The sequence below is a fragment of the Myotis daubentonii genome, chromosome 15 (genome assembly GCF_963259705.1).
Source record: "Myotis daubentonii chromosome 15, mMyoDau2.1, whole genome shotgun sequence".
NCBI lineage: Eukaryota > Metazoa > Chordata > Mammalia > Chiroptera > Vespertilionidae > Myotis > Myotis daubentonii.
This window is the reverse complement of record NC_081854.1, coordinates 3690399-3713174: the sequence shown is the minus strand read 5'-3', so window position 1 is coordinate 3713174 and position 22776 is coordinate 3690399. Positions and strand designations below refer to the sequence as shown.

The 22776-nt window shown below is 56.6% G+C and overlaps 1 protein-coding gene across 1 annotated transcript; it reads left to right on the top strand.

Annotated features, from left to right (window-relative positions):
* Positions 1 to 220: 220 nt before the first annotated feature.
* CACNG8 (calcium voltage-gated channel auxiliary subunit gamma 8) lies at positions 221 to 17262 on the top strand. The gene is made up of 4 exons (XM_059665816.1): positions 221 to 572; positions 11191 to 11274; positions 12277 to 12417; positions 14844 to 17262. Exons 1-4 carry the CDS (start codon positions 401 to 403, stop codon positions 15599 to 15601), a joined length of 1155 nt encoding a protein of 384 aa, XP_059521799.1. The 5' UTR covers positions 221 to 400; the 3' UTR covers positions 15602 to 17262.
* The last annotated feature ends 5514 nt before the right edge of the window (positions 17263 to 22776 follow it).

Genomic DNA, 22776 nt, shown 5'->3' with positions numbered 1-22776 from the left:
CCTCACAGCCAGGGAGGCCGTGGGGACCTGGTGGGGTGGTTTTGGGGGTGGAGGGCCAGGGGGCCCCCCTAACCTTTCCTCTCCGCTCCCTGCTCTCCCCCAGCTGCTGACCATGGCCGCCCTCTGACCCCGCCCGGCCCAGCCTCGTCCTCGCCGCTCCCCCCGCCCCCCACCAACCCCGCGCGGGGCCCAGGCCCCCCCTCTTCTGCCCGCGCCGTGAGCCCCCCCAGCCGCCGGCACGGCCCCGCCCCCGCTGCCCCGGTGGTGGCCCGCGGCCCCCCGGCTGCCCTCGGTCAAGCTGGAGTCGCTGAAGCGCTGGAACGAGGAGCGGGGCCTCTGGTGCGAGAAGGGGGTGCAGGTGCTGGTGACCACGGTGGGCGCCTTCGCCGCCTTCGGCCTCATGACCATCGCCATCAGCACCGACTACTGGCTGTACACGCGCGCCTTCATCTGCAACACCACCAACCTCACGGCGGGCGACGACGGGCCGCCCCACCGCGGCGCCCCCGCCGAGAAGAAGGACCCGGGGGGCCTCACGCACTCGGGCCTCTGGCGGATCTGCTGCCTGGAAGGTAGGCGGGGCCGCCGCGCCCCTCCCGGAGCCCCGCCCCTCGGCCCGGACCACCCAGGTGGTCTTCGTGGGTGGTCTGTCTTCGTGGGTGGTCCTGCCGCGGCGGCTGGTCCGCAGTCTGCGGGCCCTGCTACCCCTTCCCATCCGGCCTTCCCACCCCTCTGCACCCCTGTGAACCCCACCCACCGGGGTGCACCCTCATCGTATTCTCTCTCCCACATCCTGCCCCCCCCCCCACAGCCCCTGCTCATCTCCTCCATCCCTTTCCCCTTCAGCACCCCGCCCTGTGCGCACGGCCCGCCCCTCTGATCTCGCCTGTCACTTTTCCTCTTTTTCTCTCTTTTTTAAAATTCTCTTTTAATTAATTAATATATATATATATATATATATTTAAAGCCACTAACTTTTTAAAAATATATTTTATTGGTTTTTTTACAGAGAGGAAGGGAGAGGGATAGAGAGTTAGAAACATCGATCAACTGCCTCCTGCACACCCACTACTGGGGATGTGCGGGCAACCAAGGGGCATGCCCTTGACTGGAATCGAACCCGGGACTCTTCAGTCCACAGGCCAATGCTCTATCCACTAAGCCAAACCGGTTAGGACTAAAAATATATATATTTTTATTGATCTTAGAGAGGAAGGGAGAGAGAGAGATAGAAACATCAATGATGAGAGATAATCATTGGTGGGCGGCTTCCTGCACGCCCCCTACTGGGGATGGAGCCCACAACCCGGGCATGCGCCCTGATCAGGAATCGAACCTAGGGCCCTTCAGTCCCCAGGCTGACGCTCTATCCACTGAGCCACACTGGCTAGGGCTCTTTTAATTTTATTATTTTTTAAAATTTTGATTTCAGAGAGCGGAAGGGAGAGGGAGCTAGAAACATCAATGATTGATCAGCTGCCTCCGGCACGCCCCACACTGGGGATCAAGCCCACAACCCACAACCCAGGCATGTGTCCTGACCGGGAATTGAACCTTAGCATGACCTCCTGGCTCATAGGTCAATGCTCAACCGATGAGCCATGCGGGCGGGCTCCTCCTCTCCTCCTGGCCTGCCTCTCCCCACTGGGGTTTCTTACAGCCTCCCATCTGGTCCTGGTCCTCCCTGTCCCCCACCCCCCGCATGGCTCTGTTTCATTGGAACCCCCCCTCCCCACTTCAAGCCTACCTTCTCCTCTTCCTCCTCCCAGACCTCATTTCTCTCCCAGCCCATGCACCACCTCTTATCTCCATCTCTCCATCTCTGTTTCCCCCTCGGTCCTGCTCTCCCTCCTTCTCCAGGCTGCCCTCCTAGAGGTCCCTCTGCACCTGTCTCTCCCGCCCCCCCACCCCCCGTGTGACTATCTTTCCACCTCGGGGCTCACCTCTGGGCCTCACAGCCCGGCTTGTTGCAGCCGTGGGGTCCCTGTGAGATTCCTCCCCTTCTCTTTTCCGTCCCTTTCTCTTCTCCATCCCTTCCTCCTCTGGCTGAGCACTCGGGGTGAGCAGGGAATGTTGTTATCTGGTTTTGTCCTATGAGCTGGGCGCCACCCTCCTGTCGGGAATGAGGAAACTGAGGCTCAGAGAGGTTAAGTCACTTGCCCAAGGCCACCCAGCCACGGGTGGGACAGAGCCAAGAGAACTCAGGCCTGATGTGTGTGGTGGGGGGTGTTTGCAGATACACGTGGTTTGGCATGTGGGGTATTCAAAACGGAAACCAAAGCCTGAATCTGTGAACGGGTCGCCAACATTTAAAAACAGGGAGCTTTCTCATCGAAAAGCCAGTTTCCGGCTTCTTTTGAACTCGCTGAAGACTGGCATCACAGGGGTCTGCCCTGGTCACGGTGGGCCGGGTCTGAGTAGCAGCTGTTTCTTTGGCTGAGAACTGGGCAGGGGTGTGTGTGTGTGTGTGTGTGTGTGTGTGTGTGTGTGTGTGTGTGTGTGTGTGTTCTGTGTGTGTGTCTGTTTCGCCACAGTCACCTCCATTCCCTATTGCCTCACATCCTGTCAGGTTCTCTCATCAGGTAACTTTCTCCCTCTTCTGGGCATTTGACCTCAGGTTCACTCGCTCAGGGGTCTGACTGAGCAGCAGGCACAGAGCCAAGCGGGCGGTCTTGCATCCTGAAACCCCTGGGACAGCGTAGGGTATAGAGTAAGAATGCCATTCATTCATTCATTCATTCATTCAACAACTGGTATTTCTTGAGTTTATACTATATGCCAGGAACTATTCTTTTTTTTTTTTTTTTAATAAAAAGTAGTATTTACTTACTTACGTATTTATTTTAGAGAGAGGAAGGGGGAGAGAGAAACATCCATTTGTTGCCCCACTTATTTATGTATTCATTGGTTGAGTCCTGTATGTGTCCTGGCCAGGGATCGAACCCATAACCTTCTCATATTGGGAAGACACTCTAACCAACTGAGCTACCCAGTCAGGACCACCAGAAACTATTTTTTTTAAATATATTTTTATTGATTTCAGAGAGGAAGGGAGAGAGAGATAAAAACATCAATGATAAGAGTCATTGTTCCACTGCCTCCTGCACGGCCCCCAACTGGGGATGGAGCCTGCGACCTGGGCATGGGCCCTGACTGTGAATCGAACAAAAACCTCCTGGTTCATAGGTCAACGCTCAACCACTGAGCCACACCAGCTGGGCCTGACTTCAGTTTTAACAGGAGGGCTCTTTTTAAAAACTATATATTTTATTGATTTTTTACAGAGAGGAAGGGAGAGGGATAGAGAGTTAGAAACATCGATGAGAGAGAAACATGGATCAGCTGCCTCCTGCACACTCCCTACTGGGGATGTGCCCGCAACCCAGGTACATGCCCTTGACCGGAATCGAACCTGGGACTCTTGAGAGTCCGCGGGCCGACGCTCTATCCACTGAGCCAAACAGGTCAGGGCAGCATGAGGGCTCTTGTTGCTGCGTTGGTCACTACAAGGAAGGCGGGAGGGACAGCAAGGGGTGGTGTGTCTGGGTGGAGCATTGGAGTGTGGGCAGTGGTTTAATTCAGATCGGAGTCCGATGCTACAAGGGGCAGGAGTTCCTGGTGGGGGCGGTTGTGGGAGCTGAGAGAGGAGAGTCAGGGTGTCTCTGAGGCTGCGTTTCTCAGCCTCGGAGCTGGTGACATGTGGGGAGAAAGAATTCTGTGCCTTGGGGCCGTCCTGCATGTGGTGGCCTGGTTACCAGCAGCCTGGCCTCCGCTTTCCAAATGCCAGGAGCACCTCCCAGCTGTGACACCCACATTGTCAGCGGTCTCTGGACTAGGAGAACAGTGACCCTGGGTGAGCGTCACCGCTCTGAGGCCGTGGTCTGAGCACCCGAGAATGGGGGCGGGGAGGGCGAAGTGTGCGTGAGGTGAAGCAGCAAGTATTTTATTTTATTTCTTTTTGTTCCTGTTATCTAACTTGTTATAAGGAGGGTTATCATTTTTTTCAAATCTTTATTGTTGAAAGTATTACATAGGTCCCCTTTTCCCCCCATTGACACTCCTCCAGCCCTCCCCCAACCCTCCCCTACCCCAGGCCTTCACCACCCCCCTGTCCGTGTCCATGGACCATGCATAGATGCACACAAGGTCTTTAGTTAATTACCTCCCACCCACCCACCCTCGTCTGCCTTCCCTCTGAGATTCCGCCCTCTGTTCCCTGCTTCCATGCCTCTGGGTCCACTCCGTTCATCAGCTTATTTTGTGGCTTAGATTCCGCATCTGAGTGCGATCACGTGATGCTTCTCTTTCTCTGACTGGCTTATTTCACTTAGCGCGATACTCTCCAGGTCCCTAAGGAGAGTTATCACGATCTCAGTTTTGAACATGTTAAACTTAATTTAATTTATTATTTTAGAGAGAGAGAGAGAGAGAGAGAAAGAGAGAGAGACATTGATTTGTTGTTCCACGTATTGAGGCACTCATTGGCTGCTCCTCGTATGTGCCCTGACCGGGGATCGAACCCGCAACCTTAGCCCGAGCAGCCCGGCCAGGGCTAGAACAGGTTACACTTAACCTGCCTATCAGAGCTCTCCTAGGACAGGGGTCAGCATTTGGAAAACCCTGTAGCATTCCATACAGTCAGCATCTCAGGCTTCATGGTGCGTCATCTCTGTCTCAACCACCCCTGGAAGCAACCAGAGACGACACGTGAGCGAATGGCCCGGAGCTGCGATCTAATCGAGCCACTTCGGACACTGACCTCTGAACCCCAGAGCCTTCCCATGTGCCACATAGGACGACAGCGGAGAGTCGGGGCCGGAGACACAAACTGGGGGTCATGGCTTATGAACAGATAAACGGTCACCTAGAGAGAACGAGGAGAGACCGAAACCAAAAAGTTAGTTGGACGGCTGCCACCTGAGCTCGTCCAGAGCCCCGGCCAGTGTCGCTCAGTGGTTGAGCGTCAGCCCGTGAACCAGGAGGTCACAGTTCGATTCCTGGTCAGGACACATGCCCGGGTTTCGGGCTCCATCCCCAGTGTGGGGCAAGCGGGAGGCAGCCGATCAATAATTTTCTCTGATCATTGATGTTTCTGTCTCTCTCTCTCTCTCCTCCCTTCTTCTCTGAAATCACTAAAAATATATTAAAAAAAAAAAGGTGCCCTAACTGGTTTGGCTCAGTGGATAGAGCGTCAGCCTGGGGACTGAAGAGTCCCAGGTTCGATTCTGGTCAAGGGCATGTGCCTTGGTTGCGGGCACATCCCCAGTAGGGGGTGTGCAGGAGGCAGCTGATCCATGTTTCTCTCTCATCAATGTTTCTAACTCTCTATCCCTCTCCCTTCCTCTCTGTAAAAAATCCATAAAATATATATTTTTTTAAAAAGGCAATCAGAGCCCTGGTGGGTGTGGCCTGGGTTGCAGGCTTGGTCCCCAGTAGGGGGCGTGCAGAAGGCAGCCAACTGATGTTTCTCTCTTTCTCTCAAATCGATAAAAACATATTAAAAAAAATTAATCAGAGAGACACCAAGAAGCCAGGAAAGGAGATGAGAAAGGAGTGAGCACAGAGGTTTGGGGGAAATGAGGTAAGTCGGTGTCCTGGAAGCCAAAGGAAGGACTTAAGTGTTTTGTGGGGGGGTGCTACATGCAGGCTGGCTTTATTGGTACCATCATTGTCACTTAACATTTAAAAATATATATATTTCTTTATTGATTTCAGAGAGGAAGGGAAAGGGAAAGAGAGAGAGAGAAACATCAATGATGAGAGAGGATCATTCATCGGCTGCCTCCTGCATGTCCCCTATTGGGGATCGAGCCCACAACCCAGGCATGTGCCCTTGGCCAGAATCGAACCTGGGACCCTTCAGTCCTCAGGCAAATGCTCTATCCACTGAGCCAAATCAGCCAGGGCAATTTTTTTTTAATTTATTGATTGATTTTATAGAGAGAGAGGAAGGGAGAGAGGAGACAGAGAGAGACATTGATGTGTCGCTCCACTCATCCGTGCACCCATTGGCTGACTGATTCTTGTATGTGCCCTGACCGGGGATCGAACCCACAATCTTGGCATATCAGGCCGGCGCTCTAACCAACCGAGCCACCCGGCCGGGGCTCTTCCGCATTTTGAATATTAGGTCTGGAATCAGAGCCAAAATACCACTTGCACATGTAACCAATATAAAACATGAATGAAATATTATGCATTTCTTTTTCGCGTGAGTTCTCAAACCAGTGAGTGTTTTGCCCTCACAGCTCAACCCAGTCGCCACGTTCCGAGCGCCCGGGAGCCACCGTGGCCGTGGCATCCGTGGGGGTGCAGCCCCTCCCGGGAGTCGCAGCTACAGTCTCGGGTCCCCTGTTAGGACATAATGACCTGGACCTCAGACTGTTCATCCTGGCCATTGTGCACAGCCCCTTTTATCTTGGGGAGTCCTCCCCCGGCGCCAGAGGGAGGAGTTGCTATGCTTGTGCTTGTCAGGCAGGAAGCGGTGGCCAGAAAGGGGGGTGATCAGCCACATGGCCACCCCACACGTCAGGGGCAGGGCCTGTGGAACCCACTTCTCCAGCCTCCTCACCTCCCTGCTCCCCCTTCCCCCGACCTGGGCAGGTCCTGGGGGAGACTCAGGGCCACATCCCGCCATCGCTGCACAGGAAAAGGTCCCAGCCCCATGGGGTCCTGTAACACCCTTATAGTCCAGCAACGCCCCCCCCCCCGTGTCCTGCGCTTGACTGTGTGTTCCATTGCGTTCTTACCAACCCCTAGAAAGCCGTCCCATTGTCCTCACTTTTGTTTTGTTTTTGTTTTACAAATGTGTTTTTTTTGTTTGTTTGTTTTTTTAAAATATATTTTATTGATTTTTTACAGAGAGGAAGGGAGAGGGATAGAGAGTTAGAAACATCGATGAGAGAGAAACATCGATCAGCTGCCTCCTGCACACCCCCCACTGGGGATGTGCCCACAACCAAGGTACATGCCCCTGACCGGAATCGAACCTGGGACCTTTCAGTTCGCAGGCCGACGTTCTATCCGCTGAGCCAAACCGGTCACAGCCAAATATGTTTTCTTAAAAAATATATTTCTTTATTGATTTCAGAGAGGAAGGGGGAGAGAGAGAGAAAGAAACATCAATGATGAGAGAGAATCATTGATCGGCTGCTTTCTGCACGCCCCCGACTGGGGATCAAGCCTGCAACCTAGGCATGTGCCCTTGACTGAAATCGAACCCAGGACCCTTCAGTCTGCAGGCTGATCCTCTCTCCACTGAGCCACACCAGCCAGGGCCACATCCTCACTTTTGAAATGAGGAAACCGAGGCTCTGGTGTTCAAGTCCCTAAGCCACGCAGCTGGGAAGTGGCGTGCCTGGCATGTGAGTTCTGAGCCTGGGCTCCTCTGCCCCCGATATGCCAGCCTCTGAGGCCCAGCTGCCCCCGCATCTCCCCCCTGTGACTTACCATCCAGGCGGGACCTCAGCCCCGTGCCTCAGTTTCCCCATCTGTAGAGCAGGGGGACTGGTATTGCCTCGCACCCGGGGGTTCATCATGAGCACAGAGTGCAGTACTGCCTGTCTGCGGCCGGGAGCAGGGCCTGGCGTGAGGTTAGCCCCCCGGGAAGGGCAGCCGTCCTGTCGCTGTCACCACTGTCCTGCTGAGAGTCCCCACCCCGGGCTCTCCGCGCTCAGCCTCACTGCATGGTCGTTCATGCTGTGAGAGCACAGTGATGCCAATCAGGAAAGGGGGGGACTCGAACCCCCAACCTTACCTACCACACCTCACGGACGGGCGGACGGGTTAACGTCTGCCCTTGAGAGTGTGTATTCATTCGTCTAGTCCAGTGGTTCTCAACCTTCTGGCCCTTTAAATACAGTTCCTCATGTTGTGACCGAACTGTAAAATTATTTTCATTGCTACTTCATCACTGTCATGTTGCTACTGTTATGAATCATCATGTAAATATCTGATATGCAGGATGGTCTTAGGCGACCCCTGTGAAAGGGTCGTTCGACCGCCAAAGGGGTTGAGAACCGCTGGTCTAGTCAATCATTTTTTTAAAAATTGTAAAATACACAGAACATACAACTGATCACTTAAACCATTTTTTGGTTGTTGTTAATCCTCACCTGAGGGTATCTTTTCCTTTGATTTTTTTTTTTTTAGAAAGTGGAAAGGAGGGGAGAGAGAGAAAGAGAGAGAGAGAGAGAGAGAGAGAGAGAGAGAGAGAGAGAGAGAGAGAGAAAGAGAAACATTGATGTGAGGCACACTGATTGGTTGCCTCCACACATCCCAACCAGGGCTGGGGATCGAACCTGCAACCCAGGTACATGTCCTTGACCGGGAATTGAACCCATGACCCTTTCGTGCACGGGCTGACGCTCTAACCACTGAGCACACCAGCAGGGCCATTTTAACCATTTTTAAGTACACAGTTTAGTGGTAAGTACATTCACGTTGTTGTGCAGCCATCACCACCATCCATCCACAGAACTCTTACCATCTTGTAAAACTGGAACCCTGCCCCCGTTAAACAGTAACTCCCCACTTCCGCTCCCCCGGCCACTGTCTCTGAATGTGTCCCCTCTAGGTACGTCGTAGAAGTGGAATCACGCAGTATTTGTCTTTCTGTGCTTGGCATATTTTACTTGGCATAATATCCTCAGGGTTCCTCCTTGTTATAGCATAGGTCAGAAGCCCCTTCCTTTTTACAGCTGAATAATATTCCATTGGGTGTATACTGGAATAATACATTCCGTGATAATGTATATACCACATTCTATCCATTTATCCATTGCTGGACACTCGGGTTGCTTTCGGCTTGTGAATAATGCTGTTAGGAAAATGGGTGTGCCATTTCTTAGGGACCCAGCTTTCAATTATTTTGAGTATATACCCCCAAAGGAGAGTTGTTAGATCACATAGTAATTGTGTCTTTGATTTTTTGAGGAAACTCGGTACTATTTTCCTTAGCAACTCTACCATTTTACATTCCCACCAACAGGGGTCCCAGTTTCTCCACATCCTTGCCAACTCTTGTTAGTGTGTGTGTGTGTGTGTGTGTGTGTGTGTGTGTGTGTGTGTGTGTGTGTATGTGTGTTCCCCAGTAGCTGTTCTAATGGGTAGGAGGTGGTATCTCGTTGTGGTTTTGATCCGAATTTTCCTAATGATTGGTGATGTTAAGTACCTTTTCATGTGCTTGTTGGCCCATTCAATCACTCTTTCATGAAAATACTTACCAGGCACTTACTATATACGAGGTAGGTGCTGGGGATAGAGTGGTGAACAGGCCATATGCTTACATCCCAGTAAGGCAAACTGCTGTGGGTTTGCTGCTGCTTCCACCACCCATCAGCTGTGAGTTGATGAACCCTTTCTGTGCCTCTGTTTCCTCATCCGGACAATGGGTACGCCGACTGATCATGACTGAGCACTTCATGGTGACTCAGGCAAAGTGCTAAATCTCTACCTGGATTAAATCCTCACAACCACCCCGTGAGGTAGGTCTTATTTCCCCCCTTTTTATCGGCAAAGGAGCTGAAGCAAATTGACCTAAGTAATGCCAACAAGGTCACCGACTAAGGACATGACAGAGTTTGGCTTCATTGCCAAGCAGTGGGACTCTGATTCCCAAAGTCTGGCCACTGCACGATACCAATCACATTATCTATTTCATGGGACTCCGGGGAGCTCCGATGAGTCCATCCACCACTTAACAATGTTAGCTCTTAGCGGAATTACTCACTGCCTTATATCCCTCCCTCCCATCCTTGTCTTTATCCCCATTCCTTACTTTCATCTTCTGCCTCGAATCTCGCCTTCTGCTCTCATTCATTCATTCATTCATTCATTCATTCATTCATTCATTCATTCACTCTTCATTCATTCATTCGACGCCCATTTCTTGAGGCCTCCCTTGTACCAGGCAATGATAGAGACACACAGAGGAATTTATGAAGAAATTCATAAATCATCCCAATGCTTGCCAAAAAGGGGGGTAGCGCAGGGGGCCGCTGCACCCCAGAGGGGGAAACTGGACCCAACTTTAGTGAGAGGAGTGAATGCATGTGCGCATGTGCAGCCCAAGTACACGCTTCCTCAAGGAGGCGCCCGTGAGCTGCCCACTTGCAGGGTAAGTTTTCATCAGTGAAGATGTGAGTGAGTGGACGGACTGTTCCACAGCCTGGAGTTCGGAAGGAGCCTGGGTCATCAAGGAAACAAAATGTATTTATATTTATGCTAATTTATACACCAGTCTCCAACTATGTGTTAGAACAGGAACTGTTCTCAAAAATGTGGTGTTAGGTTCCTGAGGGGTGTGAGGTCCAGGACCTGAGGATAGCATTCTGGGGTGGACGAAGCGGGTGAGGCTGAGTGACCCCTAGAGGCATAACCCCTTCACGGGCCTCTGTGATTCCAGGTCAGAGGCTGGCAATCCCTCTCCGTAAGCGCAGGATTGAAGAGACTACAACTCTCATGAATCACCGGGGCTACTCTCCCCAGAAGTGGACTCGGGACCTCGTGGGGCCTTATGGGAAATGTAGTCTCCTTTGCCCTCCGCAGCCTCCTTCGTTTTCCCACGCACTTGCAGACGCCTCAGGTTCAGCGTTAGAAGGGCGCCTTGACATTGCTGAAACCAGCGCCTTGCAGCGGTTCTCAACCTGTGGGTCGCGACCCCTTCACAGGGGTCGCCTAAGACCATCGGAAAACACATCTATAATTCCATATTGTTTTTGTGATGAATCACTACGCTCTAATTATGTTCAATTTGTAACAATGAAATTGGGGGTCACCACAGCATGAGGAACTGTATGAAAGGGTCGCGGCAGTAGGAAGGTTGAGAACCACTGTTAGAGGGACACGGAAGGCCGGGGGGGACTGGGGTCCCAGCCCAGGGTTCAGGGCTGGGGTGTATATGTGTGTGTGTGTGGGGGGGAGTCCTGTGGCTTTTCAGTGAGTTTTGGATGTTGTTGTTTTTCTTTATTAAATAAAAATACTGGAGTGGATAATGAGGCCAAAGAGATTGACAGCTTGTCCCAGAGGCCGGGGAAGGGTTCAGGAACCAGGAGAGGAGAGGAGAGGAGAGGAGAGAGAGAGAGAGAGAGAGAGAGAGAGAGAGAGAGAGAGGAAGCGGTGAGTCTTCTCTCACAGGGGGGTCCCCCAACTCTTAAGTCCCACCGCATCACCACCTCCGTCCCCCTCTAGGGCTGAAAAGAGGTGTCTGCGTGAAGATCAACCATTTCCCGGAGGACACTGACTACGACCATGACAGCGCGGAGTATCTGCTCCGTACGTTGGGGTCCGGGACAGATTTGGGGGACAGCGGGGCGGAGGGGGAACTGGGGGGGCGGGAGGCGGGACCTTCGGGCGGGCTGAGAAGAGATTCCGGGAGGTGATTGGCCGCCGCGTTGTGGCTCTCTGGGCTGGGATTGGCTGCTGCTCCCCGAGAACGCGGCAAATCCTGAATTGTGATTGGCTGTGGCTAAGCGCTCAGAAATCGTAAAATTTGTTTGCCTAGGGTTTGGGGTGGGTGGAAAGGGGTGCAGAGAGAGGGGGAGAGAGACTTCAGAGAGGGAGAGGGAGAGGGAGAGGGAGGGAGAGAAGGGAACCCCAGAGCTATGAGTGAAGCCAGACAGAAAGGGGGTGAGAGAGAGAGAGAGAGAGAGAGAGAGAGAGAGAGAGAGAGAGAGAGAGAGAAGGAATGAGAATGAATGAAGCCCGGTGTAGGGGGCGGGGGAGGAAGAAAGGGAGAGGGAGAGAGGAAGGAAGAGAGAAAGAAAAGAGAAGAGAAGCCCAGAGAGATGGAGCCAGGCAGCAGGGAGAGGAGGCAGAGCGATAGGAACAGGTTTGGTAGAGGAGGGATCTGGAGAAAGGAAAGAAATCGCAGAAAGGGAAGGGGCGTGCGAGAAGGGCAAGGACACAGGGAGGGGCCCACAGAGAACGAGAGAAGTTCAGAGAAAGAGATGGAGAGTGAACGAGGATTAAAAAAAAAAAAAAAAAAAAAAAGCCAGGCGCGAGGGAAATAGGAAGAAAAAGAGGAAATCAGACCGAGAAGTAGAGAAATGTTAAAAAAAAGAAAAAAGAGAGAGAGAATGAATGAAATAACCAGAACCAGGGAGGGGACAGGTGGAGTCAAACACGGGCAGCAGGAGGCGCAGCGCGGGGTGTGTGTGTGGCGGGGGGGGGGGGGGGGACATGGGGGGGAGGAGGGTGCCCGCAGGCGGCCGCATCCCACCGCCCCGGGCGCTCACTCCCTCCTCCCTCTCCCCCCCTCCCCTTTCTCGCTCGCAGGAGTGGTGCGGGCCTCCAGCATCTTCCCCATCCTCAGCGCCATCCTGCTGCTGCTGGGGGGCGTGTGCGTGGCGGCCTCCCGCGTCTACCGGTCCAAGAGGAACATCGTTCTGGGGGCAGGAATCCTGTTCGTGGCAGCAGGTGAGGGGCAGGGAGAGCGGGCGGCCCACCCACGTCGCCCTGTGTGTGTGTGTGTGTGTGTGTGTGTGTGTGTGTGTGTGTGCGCGCGCGCGCGCGCCCCCTGCCCCCGAGCGCCCCCTGGGGCCCGGAGACTGCCTGGGCTCTCTCCAAACACCATCGCCACCCGCTGGGTGTCGCCAAGGTGGGTGTCGCCTTCGTGGTGTCTGGCGCGTAATAGGGGTGCGGGGAGCTTAGGTCCCGAAGCCCGAGGGTTCAGGTCACGGCAGGGAGGCGCTGGGGCCGCGAGACATCGCTGGGGTCTTGAAGATAGGGGGGCAGGGCTGGGCGGTGGCAGGTCCAGCGGCAGAGGGAGAACGTGATTTGGCTGTAGATGGGGGGGAGCCTGCTGTAAGGGAAAGAGCCTGTGGACTCCGGCGGACCCAGAAAGGGGCTGGTCCTGGGAAACCCTCCAGGCAGCTCCGAGTGAGGCATCGCATTAAGGAGTAGGACCTCCTTTGTTTGTTTTTAATTTTTAAAATTATTATTATATTTTAATTGATTTCAGAGAGGAAGGGAGAGGGGGAGAGAGAGAAACATCAATGATGAGAGACAATCATGGATCGGCTGCCTCCTGCATGTCCCCCCACTGGGGACCAAGCCCGTAACCCAGGCATGTGCCCTGACCAGGAATCCAACCGTAACCTCCTGTTCACAGGTCGATGCTGTAACCACTGAGAAAACCAGCCAGGGCTGACTTAGTATGATTTTTAAAAAAAATATTTTTATTGATTTCAGAGAGGAAGGGAGAGGGAGAGAGAGATAGAGAAACATCCATGATGAGAGAGAATCATGGATCGGCTGCCTCCTGCACGGCCCCTACTGGGGATTGGAGCCCCCAACCCGGGCACGTGCCCTTGGCCGGAATCGAACCTGGGACCCTTCAGTCCGCAGGCCGACGCTCTACCCACTGAGCCAAACCGGCTAGGGCAAGACTCCCTTTCTACCCGAAATGAGTAGTGCGGCGAGGTGCTGGAAAGCTCTTTTGAACTGGTGGCACCCAGAGAATGGGGAGGATTTAGCATAAAGAACAGCAGGTGTTCCGGGATGGATAGAGATGGCGGGGGCGGGGCTTGCTTGACCTGGGACTGGGGAGGAGCCCAGCCTAGACCCAGGAGGCGCAGTGTCGGGCAATCCGGAGGCTGGAGTAGAAAAAGGGGCCTGCTCTAAGAAGGAGGACTTTTAGACCAGCAAGGGGCGGGCCTAGAAGAGGTGCCCAGACTGGGATGGTAATCCTGAAAGGAAGAGTTTTTATTTTTATTTACTTATATATTTAAAATATATTTTATTGATTTTTTACAGAGAGAAAGGGCGAGGGATAGAGAGTTAGAAACACGGATGAGAGAGAAACATCCATCAGCTGCCTCCTGCACCCCCCCCCCCCCCACTGGGGATGTGCCTGCAACCAAGGCACATGCCCTTGACCGGAATCGAACCTGGTACCCCTTCAGTCCACAGACCCGGCGCTCTTTCCACTGAGCCAAACCGGTTAGGGCGAGGAAGAGTTTTTAGATCAGCCAAGTTCAGGGCCTAGAGTCAGAGCGGGATTATCTCAGGAAGAGTTTAAAGCAGCAGAGGGTGGGGTTTAGGAGAAACCCAGGTGTATAAAGTGATGGAGGTAATTAGACCCATCGGAGGAGGGCCTGGACCACCCAGGGGGGACCGTGGGAGGCGTGGCCTAGGCTACTGGGAGGAGGGGCCTAGGCCATCTTCGGGAGGGAACCGGGACCAGCTGGGGCGGAGTTTAGGATGGAAGTTGAACCATTGGGGGAGGGGGGGTCTGAATCATTAAGGGCGTGGCCTTAAACCACCTGGGGGTGGAGTTTAGACCAGCCGGGGCGGGGCCTGGCTCTCTGGGGGTGGGACTTAGGCTATCTAAGGGGTGGGGTTTAGACCAGCCGGGGCGGGGCCTGGCTCTCTGGGGGTGGGACTTAGGCTATCTAGGGGGTGGGGTTTAGACCAGCCGGGGCGGGGCCTGGCTCTCTGGGGGTGGGACTTAGGCTATCTAGGGGGTGGGGTTTAGACCAGCCGGGGCGGGGCCTGGCTCTCTGGGGGTGGGACTTAGGCTATCTAAGGGGTGGGGTTTAGACCAGCTGGGGCGGGGCCTGGCTCTCTGGGGGTGGGACTTAGGCTATCTAGGGGGTGGGGTTTAGACCAGCCAGGGCGGGGCCTGGCTCTCTGGGGGTGGGACTTAGGCTATCTAGGGGGTGGGGTTAGACCTGCCGCGTTGAGGTCTGGACCAATTGGGGCGAGTCCTAGGCTACCTGGGGGCGGGGCCTAACCAGCTGGGGAGGAGTTTAGGCCTGCGGGGGCGGGACCTAGGGGCGGGGCGGGGCCTAGGGTGGGGCCGGGGTGGCCTCCAGGCTCCCGTCTGACCGTCCCCCGCCCAGGCCTGAGCAACATCATCGGGGTCATCGTGTACATCTCGGCCAACGCGGGCGAGCCGGGCCCGAAGCGGGACGACGAGAAGAAGAACCACTACTCGTACGGCTGGTCCTTCTACTTCGGCGGCCTGTCCTTCATCCTGGCCGAGGTGATCGGCGTGCTGGCCGTCAACATCTACATCGAGCGCAGCCGCGAGGCGCACTGCCAGTCCCGCTCGGACCTGCTCAAGGCCGGCGGGGGCGCGGGCGGCAGTGGCGGGAGCGGCCCCTCGGCCATCCTCCGTCTGCCCAGTTACCGCTTCCGCTACCGCCGCCGCTCCCGCTCTAGCTCCCGCTCCAGCGAGCCGTCGCCGTCGCGGGACGTGTCTCCGGGCGGCGCCGGGGCCCCCGGCTTCCCCTCCACGGACATCTCCATGTACACGCTCAGCCGCGACCCGTCCAAGGGCAGCGTGGCCGCGGGGCTGGCGGGCGCCGGCGGCGGAGGCGCGTTCGGCGGCGCGGCCGGGGGCTCGGCCGGGGGCGCGGGCGGCGGCGGCGGCGGGGCGGGCGCCGAGCGGGACCGCGGGGGGACGTCGGGCTTCCTCACGCTGCACAACGCCTTCCCCAAGGAGGCGGGCGGCGGCGTCACGGTCACGGTCACCGGGCCGCCCGCCGCGCCCGCGCCCGCCCCGCCCGCGCCCTCGGCGCCCGCCCCCGGGACCCTGGCCAAGGAGGCCGCCGCCTCCAACACCAACACGCTCAACAGGAAAACCACGCCGGTGTAGGGGCGCGCGGGGGGGCGCCGGGCGCGTGCGCGGGCGCGCGTGCAACGAGGCTGCTGGGGAGGTCGGGGCGCCCCCTCCTTCCCCGGGGAGCGCGCTGGAGACTGCTGGGCCTTCCCCCCGCGCCCCCTCCCCCCAGGTGTGGGGGATCGCCCCCCCCACCCTCGGATCAGGGACCCCAAGGGAGGGGGACAGGAAGGGAAGGGGCCGCGCGAGGGAGCGTCGTGTTTTATTTTTGTTGTGGGATTGGGTGGGGGAGGGAGGGCCGTGGTGTTTTTTGCAGTTTTGAGATGTTTTTCTTTTCCATGTTTTTGCTGTGTGCATGTGGGGGCGGGGGGAGGGAGGGACTCCCAGCCCAGCCCAACTCCTGGAGAGGGGCCCATAACACACAAATATATAGTTCTACCGACAAACTATATATATATATATGCTCTCTATAAGGAGACAGGGAAAGAGAAGGGACGCGGGAAGGCGGAGGGACGAGGCCTGGACGTGGACTTTGCCGTGCATGATCCTGCAAGGGTTCATGAAGCACCTACTGTGTACCAGGGCGGCGCTCTGAGGGATATAAACAGGCCTGGAAAGCGACTTGTGCAGTCATTGCCAGCAGTTTATTCGTGCACTGAAGCGCTAGGCATCGTGCTGAGCCTACAGAAGGGATGAAAACGGACAGGGTCCCCTCCTCATAGGGTTAACAACTTGTGCGTTGATCGAGCAACGGTGTCCACAAACAGCAAATTACAATGAGGACCTAGGAAAAGTCCAAAATGCTACAGTAGGCTCCATCAGGGGGGCTGAAGCCAGTTTAAAAGGAAAGGATATTGTTGCACACACGGAGAAGATGACAAGCAGCCAGGTGGCGCTGGGGGGGTGGGGGGGGAGTGTTTCAGCCAGAGAACAGCATGTGCAAAGGCCCTGGGGCAGCAGGTGCTTCCTTGGAAGGCTCGCGTGTGAGCAGATGGAACAAGATGCGGCTGGAGGGAGGCATTGGCAGGGCCAGACTTCCCAGGGACTCGTAGGTCAGGCCACGCGAGTTTAGATTTTCTTCTGAGGGCCGTGGGGAGCCGAGGAGTGAATGGCGCTCGGCGGGAGAGCAACGTAAACGGTGTACAAAGGGGAGGCAGGAACTCGGAGATGAGAGGCAGAGACATGCTGGAAGTCGGCATCAAACACCTGCGCTGGCTCTGGAAACTCACTCGTGGGAGCAGAGCAGTTAATGACACACATCCTGACGCACAGGCACCGTGTCTGATGTGCGGGAGAGGCGCTGGGACTTGGGGATCCGTGTCATTCATTCATTCGTTCATTCATTCATTCGTTCATTCATTCATTCGTTCATTCAGCCATTCACTCGTTGTCGCTGCGCCGCTGCTAGAAGCAGGGTCCCTGGGGGTGAAAACGTGAGGCCGTCAGAAACCACAGTCCAGGCAGGGCGGTTGGTGCAGGGACCCTGTTGGGCACCTGGAAAGGGAATGGAGCCACCGGCTGCCAGGAGTGGGCAGCACTTAGGGAAACTTCCTGGGGAAGGTCCCACCCCGCCAGGGTCTCAAACAGGCTGAGTAGGAGTCTGCCCGGGAGGAAGGCTGTGGGGCAGAGCCCTGGAGGAGTGAAGCAGCAGCGTGCTGCATGGGGACAGGGCTCCTAATGTGGGGGCGCTGAAGGGCAAGGTGGGGGTGGGGTGAGCCCAGAGAAGCAGCTAGAAGGCAGAGCCAGGGAGCGGGAGTTCCGGGCTCCGGGGTTGGGGTGTTGTTCTAAGGGTAGTGGGTGGGGGGGAATGTGGGAGAGCTTAGAGCAGGCAGAAGGCCGGATCAGTGTGGGTGCTAGGAGAGGACCCTGGGGTGTTGCAGGTGCTGTGGGAGGGCGAGGCAGGAGGGAAGATGAGCTGGGAAAGCACTGTGGGGGGAGGTGAAGGGGGTTTGAAGGTCACTGAGGACGCAGAAGGGATGGTGGCCTCCCCTCACTGGCTCAGCAAATATTTCCCGAGGTCTCCCAGGTGCCAGGCCTGCTGCTCTGAGATGCTGGGAGACCCGAGATACTGGTCCTCTGTCCTGATAACACGGAGCAGCAGAAAAGGGTGGGAGAGCCCAGCCAGCGTGGCTCAGTGGTTGAGCGTCAACGTATGAACCAGGAGGTCACCGTTCGATTCAGATTAGGGCACATGCCTGTGTTGCCGGCTGGATCCCCAGTAGGGGGCGTGTAGGAGGCAGCCAATCCATGATTCTCTCTCTCCCTTCCTCTCTGAAATCAATAAAAATATTATTTAAAAAAAGAAAAGGGTGGCCCTAGCTGGTTTGGCTCAATGGATAGAGCGTCGGCCTGCGGACTGAAGGGTCCCGGGTTCGATTCCAGCCAAGGGCACGTGCCTGGGTTGCGGGCTCAATCCCCAGTAGGGGCGTGCAGGAGGGCAGCCAATCAATGATTCTCTCTCATCATTGATGTTTCTATCTCTCCCTCTCCCTTCCTCTCTGAAATCAATAAAATATATTTTTTTAAAAAAAAAAGAAGAAAAGGGTGGGACAGAGGAGGACAGGACCAGGGCTGGGTGCTGGGACTTCCCTCGGGGCCTGTGTGGAAGGACTAGAAAGAGGGAGAGAGACTGGAGGGGGTGTGGGGGCCCAGGCAGGCGAGCTGTGGGGAAAGGAATACACTCTAGTGCGACAGGAGGACGTGGTGGAGGCCAGGGGTGGGGGACGTCGGCCTGCGGGCGGTATGAGGCCCGAGGAATCATTTGGTCTGGCCCTGCCAAGGCAACCACAGGCGGGGTTTGAAATTCAATAAATCTAAGAGCTTTGTCCATAGCAACCTAAATGTATTAAGTGAATTAGATTAAGTGGATGATGTTATAAATATCCAAGTGGCCCTTGGCAAGAAAAAGGCTCCCCACCCTGGACTGTAAAGGGACCGGCCCAAGAGGGACAGGGGGAGGTGGGTTTTGAGACGAGTTTGGTGGGAGAGGGGGCTCTGGTGGAGGAGGGGGCAGAACTGGTTGCGGGTAGTGGACTCTAGGGTCCAAAGGCCAGAGAGCAAGAAAGAGGTGGGGGATGGGTAGGGAGGGGGGAGATGGGGGGGAGGAAAGATGAGGACGAGAGACCCAAACTCTGTGAGTCACCGAGACACAGAGAAAAAGGAAAGAGATCCAGCGAGGGCAGAGAAAGGGGGAGGAGAGACGGACACAGAGATGCACAAATCAGCCCGGCCGGCGTGGCTCAGTGGTTGCGCATCGACCTATGAACCAGGAGGTCAGGGTTCGATTCCCGGTCAGGGCACAGGCCCGGGTTGCAGGCTCGATCCCCAGTGTGGGGCGTGCAGGAGGCAGCCGATCGATGATTCTCATCGTTGATGTTTCTATCTCTCTCTCCCCCTCTCCCTTCCTCTCTGAAATCAATAAAAAAATATGTAAAAATTTTTAAAAAATGCACAAATCACAAGTGAGATGGGTCAGAGACACCAAAAAAAAAAAAAAAAAAAAAAAAAAAAGAGAGAGAGAGAGAGAGAGAGAGACAGAGGTGGTGTCACAGAGAAAGACCCTGAGATCTGCCCGGAGGAAATGTGGAGACTCAGAGGCAGGCACACCCCACCGTGGACTTCAAGGAACGAGCCATTTCTTCAGCTGGCTCGTTCCCCGTGTTCAGGAAGTATTCGCCGAGCCCTGTCCTGTTCTAGACTCGGTCAAGGCCCAAGGCACGCGCTGGGCAGTCGTCAGTCAAGGCCCTGCTCTCCTGGGACTCACAGGAGGGGCACATGGGAATGTCAGTCACAGGGAACTGCTTGAAAAGCCAAGTAGGACGCGGTGTCGGTGGCGGAGCAGGCCCTCGAGGAGAACCCCCTGCAGAGGTCCCCTTGGAACAGAGACTGGGGTTGGGAGAAGGGGAGGGACAGGGACAAAGGCGGCACAAAACCCCGGAGGACTCCAGGGGGGCCGGGATGCTCTGAGGAGGAGGGCAGGTTAAGGAGGGTGAGGTCAGAACAGGCTGGGAGCCCTTCCCGTGGGGCCTTTCAGCCTCGGGGACGAACCTGATGTCTGGACTCCACGGGCTGAGCACAGGCACAACATGATTATATTTAAAAAATAATAAGAATAAAAAAGAAAACCCGGCCCATGTGGCTCAATGGTTTGACTGTCAACCGACGAACCAGGAGGTCACGGTTCGATTCCCAGGCGGGGCACATGCCCGGGTTGGGGGCTCGATCCCCAGTCTGGGGCGTGCAGGAGGCGGCCGATCCCTGATTCTCTCTCATCATTAATGTTTCTATCTTTTCCTCTCTGAAATCAATTAAAACAACAACAACAACATTAAAACACAAACCAAACAACAACAAAAGAAGAGAACCACGTTGTCGTGCCGAGAGTGGATGCAGGCGTGAAAGGGGCCGTGAGGCGTCAGGGGGCGGCTGTCCTTGTCCAGCGGAGGCGGCCGGGGGCCGGGACCCCTGTGGGGTCGGCGAGGATGGAGAGACATGGGATCCTGGAGGCAGAACCGATAGTAAATGAACTGGGTGCCGCAGAGAGGGTGAGAGACCAGTGAGGGGAGACGGAACCCTTCCCGGGCGCACACCAGGGGGCCCAGGGGCGGGAGTCAGGAGTGGGGTGGAGATGCCTGTGAGAAACCCAAGTCGGCCTATCGGGTCGCCGGTGGGAAACGTGAGACGGGAGCTGGGGGGCAGGACATGGCTAGAAATACAAATTTTGGAGAGGTCAGCATCGAGGGGACACTGCAGGTCATGAGGCTGGATTAGGTGGCGAAGGAGGTGCATGCGGCCAGAGCCGGGGTGGGGGTGGGGCATCCACGTCTGGGTTAGAAGCGGGGAGAGGGGGGACCACGAAGTAGGCAGAGACCAGGAGGAACCCCGCCAAGCTGCCGAGAACAAGGGAAACCCCCCCCCAAAGCAACCGTTTGGTCTGATAAGAGGTCATTGCCACACAAGGCAGCGGTTCTCAACCTGTGGGTCACGACCCCTTTGGGGGTCGAATGACCCTTTCACAGGGGTCGCCTAAGACCATCGGAAAACACATCTATAATTCCATATTGTTTTTTTTGATGAATCACTATGCTTTCATTATGTTCAATTTGTAACAATGAAATTGGGGGTCACCACAACATGAGGAACTGTATTAAAGGGTCGTGGCATTAGGAAGGTTGAGAACCGCTGCAAGAGAGGGAGGGAGGGAGGAAGGGTGGAGGCAAGGAGACCAGGTGTGAAGGTGATCAGGACTTCTCTACCAAAGAAAGTGCGTGCCCTTTCTGTGAAAGGAGAGACAGGGAGATGGGGGACAGCGTGCACCCCGAAATGAGGCAGCTGTTGCAGCAGATGGATGAGACAGGTGGGGAGGCCCAGGGCTGGAGGGGATATGGACTCAGGGGGCAGATGAACTACCCCAGGGCTGCCCTGCCCTGTGCCATCCCGGCTGCTGCCAGCACCAAGCACACCCATCAGAAGGCCCTGCGACCCGAGAGAAGGAACAGCTTTCACTCATTCATCTAAGCAATGTCCTGAGGCCTCCGGGGACCCCCACCCCGGCCTGCATCTCAGAGCAGAGGGGGCTGTGCTCTGACGGGGGCACTTTCCCAGGCCTGGGAGGGGATGTCTGGGATGTCTCTGTGTCACCATCTCACTTCCTTCATTCATCCACTTGCTCATTCATTCGTTCACGTGGCCTAATGCACAGCTGCTAAGGCCCCCTGTGTGGTCCTGGGCTGGGCTGTGCTGAGGGCCAGGGGGTGAGTTCCCTGTGCACCCAGGCCCTGCCACAGGCTGGGGGAGCCCGCAGACGCACAGGGTCACACCCCAGGCGATCTGTGCTCCGGTGGAAGCCATACAGGACGCCCATGGCATCTAGAGCAGGTGCATGGAGAAGGCCCGGCCCACCTGCTGCTGGAGCAGCCAACCGGGGGCAGAGCTGCCGGTGAAGGTGGGTCCCAGAGGGCGGGGGTGGAAGGGTCAAGACCAGGCCCAGCGGCCATTCCACGGGCTGCCCTGTCCCTGCCCCTGGGGAGCAAACTGCATGGAAAGTCCTGGGGTGCCATCTAATAAACTCCATGAAGAGGACTGCGCTGTGATTCTGTGCTCCCAGCAACCAGCTCTCCCCCGGCCTGACCTTTCTCCCGCCAAGGGAGCTGAGGACCCAGCACGGGCCTCTGTGCTTCCAGCTTCAAGACCCAGGGGTCCGGGCCCCCAGCCCCTCCTCCTCCTTCAGACCCAGGGGTCCAGGCCCCCAGCCCCTCCTCCCTCAGACCCAGGCCCCCAGCCCCTCCTCCCTCAGACCCAGGCGCCCAGGCCCCCAGCCCCTCCTCCCTCAGACCCAGGAGTCCAGGCCCCCAGCCCCTCCTCCCTCAGACCCAGGAGCCCAGACCACCAGCCCCTCCTCCCTCAGACCCAGGAGCCCAGGCCCCCAGCCCCTCCTCCCTCGGATCCAGGGGTCCATACCCCCAGCCCCTCCTCCCTCAGACCCAGGGGTCCATACCCCCAGCCCCTCCTCCCTCAGACCCAGGGGTCCAGGCCCCCAGCTCCTCCACCCTCAGACCCAGGAGTCCTGGCCCCCAGCCCCTCCTCCCTCAGACCCAGGAGTCCTGGCCTCCAGCCCCTCCTCCCTCAGACCCAGGAGTCCAGGCCCCCAGCCCCCTCCTCCCTCAGACCCAGGGGTCCAGGCCCCCAGCTCCTCCACCCTCAGACCCAGGAGTCCTGGCCCCCAGCCCCTCCTCCCTCAGACCCAGGAGTCCTGGCCTCCAGCCCCTCCTCCCTCAGACCCAGGAGTCCTGGCCTCCAGCCCCTCCTCCCTCAGACCCAGGGGTCCAGGCCCCCAGCTCCTCCACCCTCAGACCCAGGAGTCCTGGCCCACAGCCCCTCCTCCCTCAGACCCAGGAGTCCGGGCCCCCAGCCCCTCCTCCCTCAGACCCAGGAGTCCTGGCCCCCAGCCCCTCCTCCCTCAGACCCAGGAGTCCTGGCCTCCAGCCCCTCCTCCCTGGGATCCAGCTGTTCAGGTTCCCAGCTGCGCCCGTTCAGACCACAAATCGAAAATCCCGGCTCCCTGCCCTGCTCCCTCTCCCGCCCCCGGGGGAGGCCGGACCCTGGGCTCCCGCGCGCTCGACCCTTAAAGGAATGGATGTCCCTTCGCGCTCCAGCCGGGTCAGGACCCGGCCCCCGCCCCTCCCCGCCCCCGGTCTCCTTAAAATACCCGG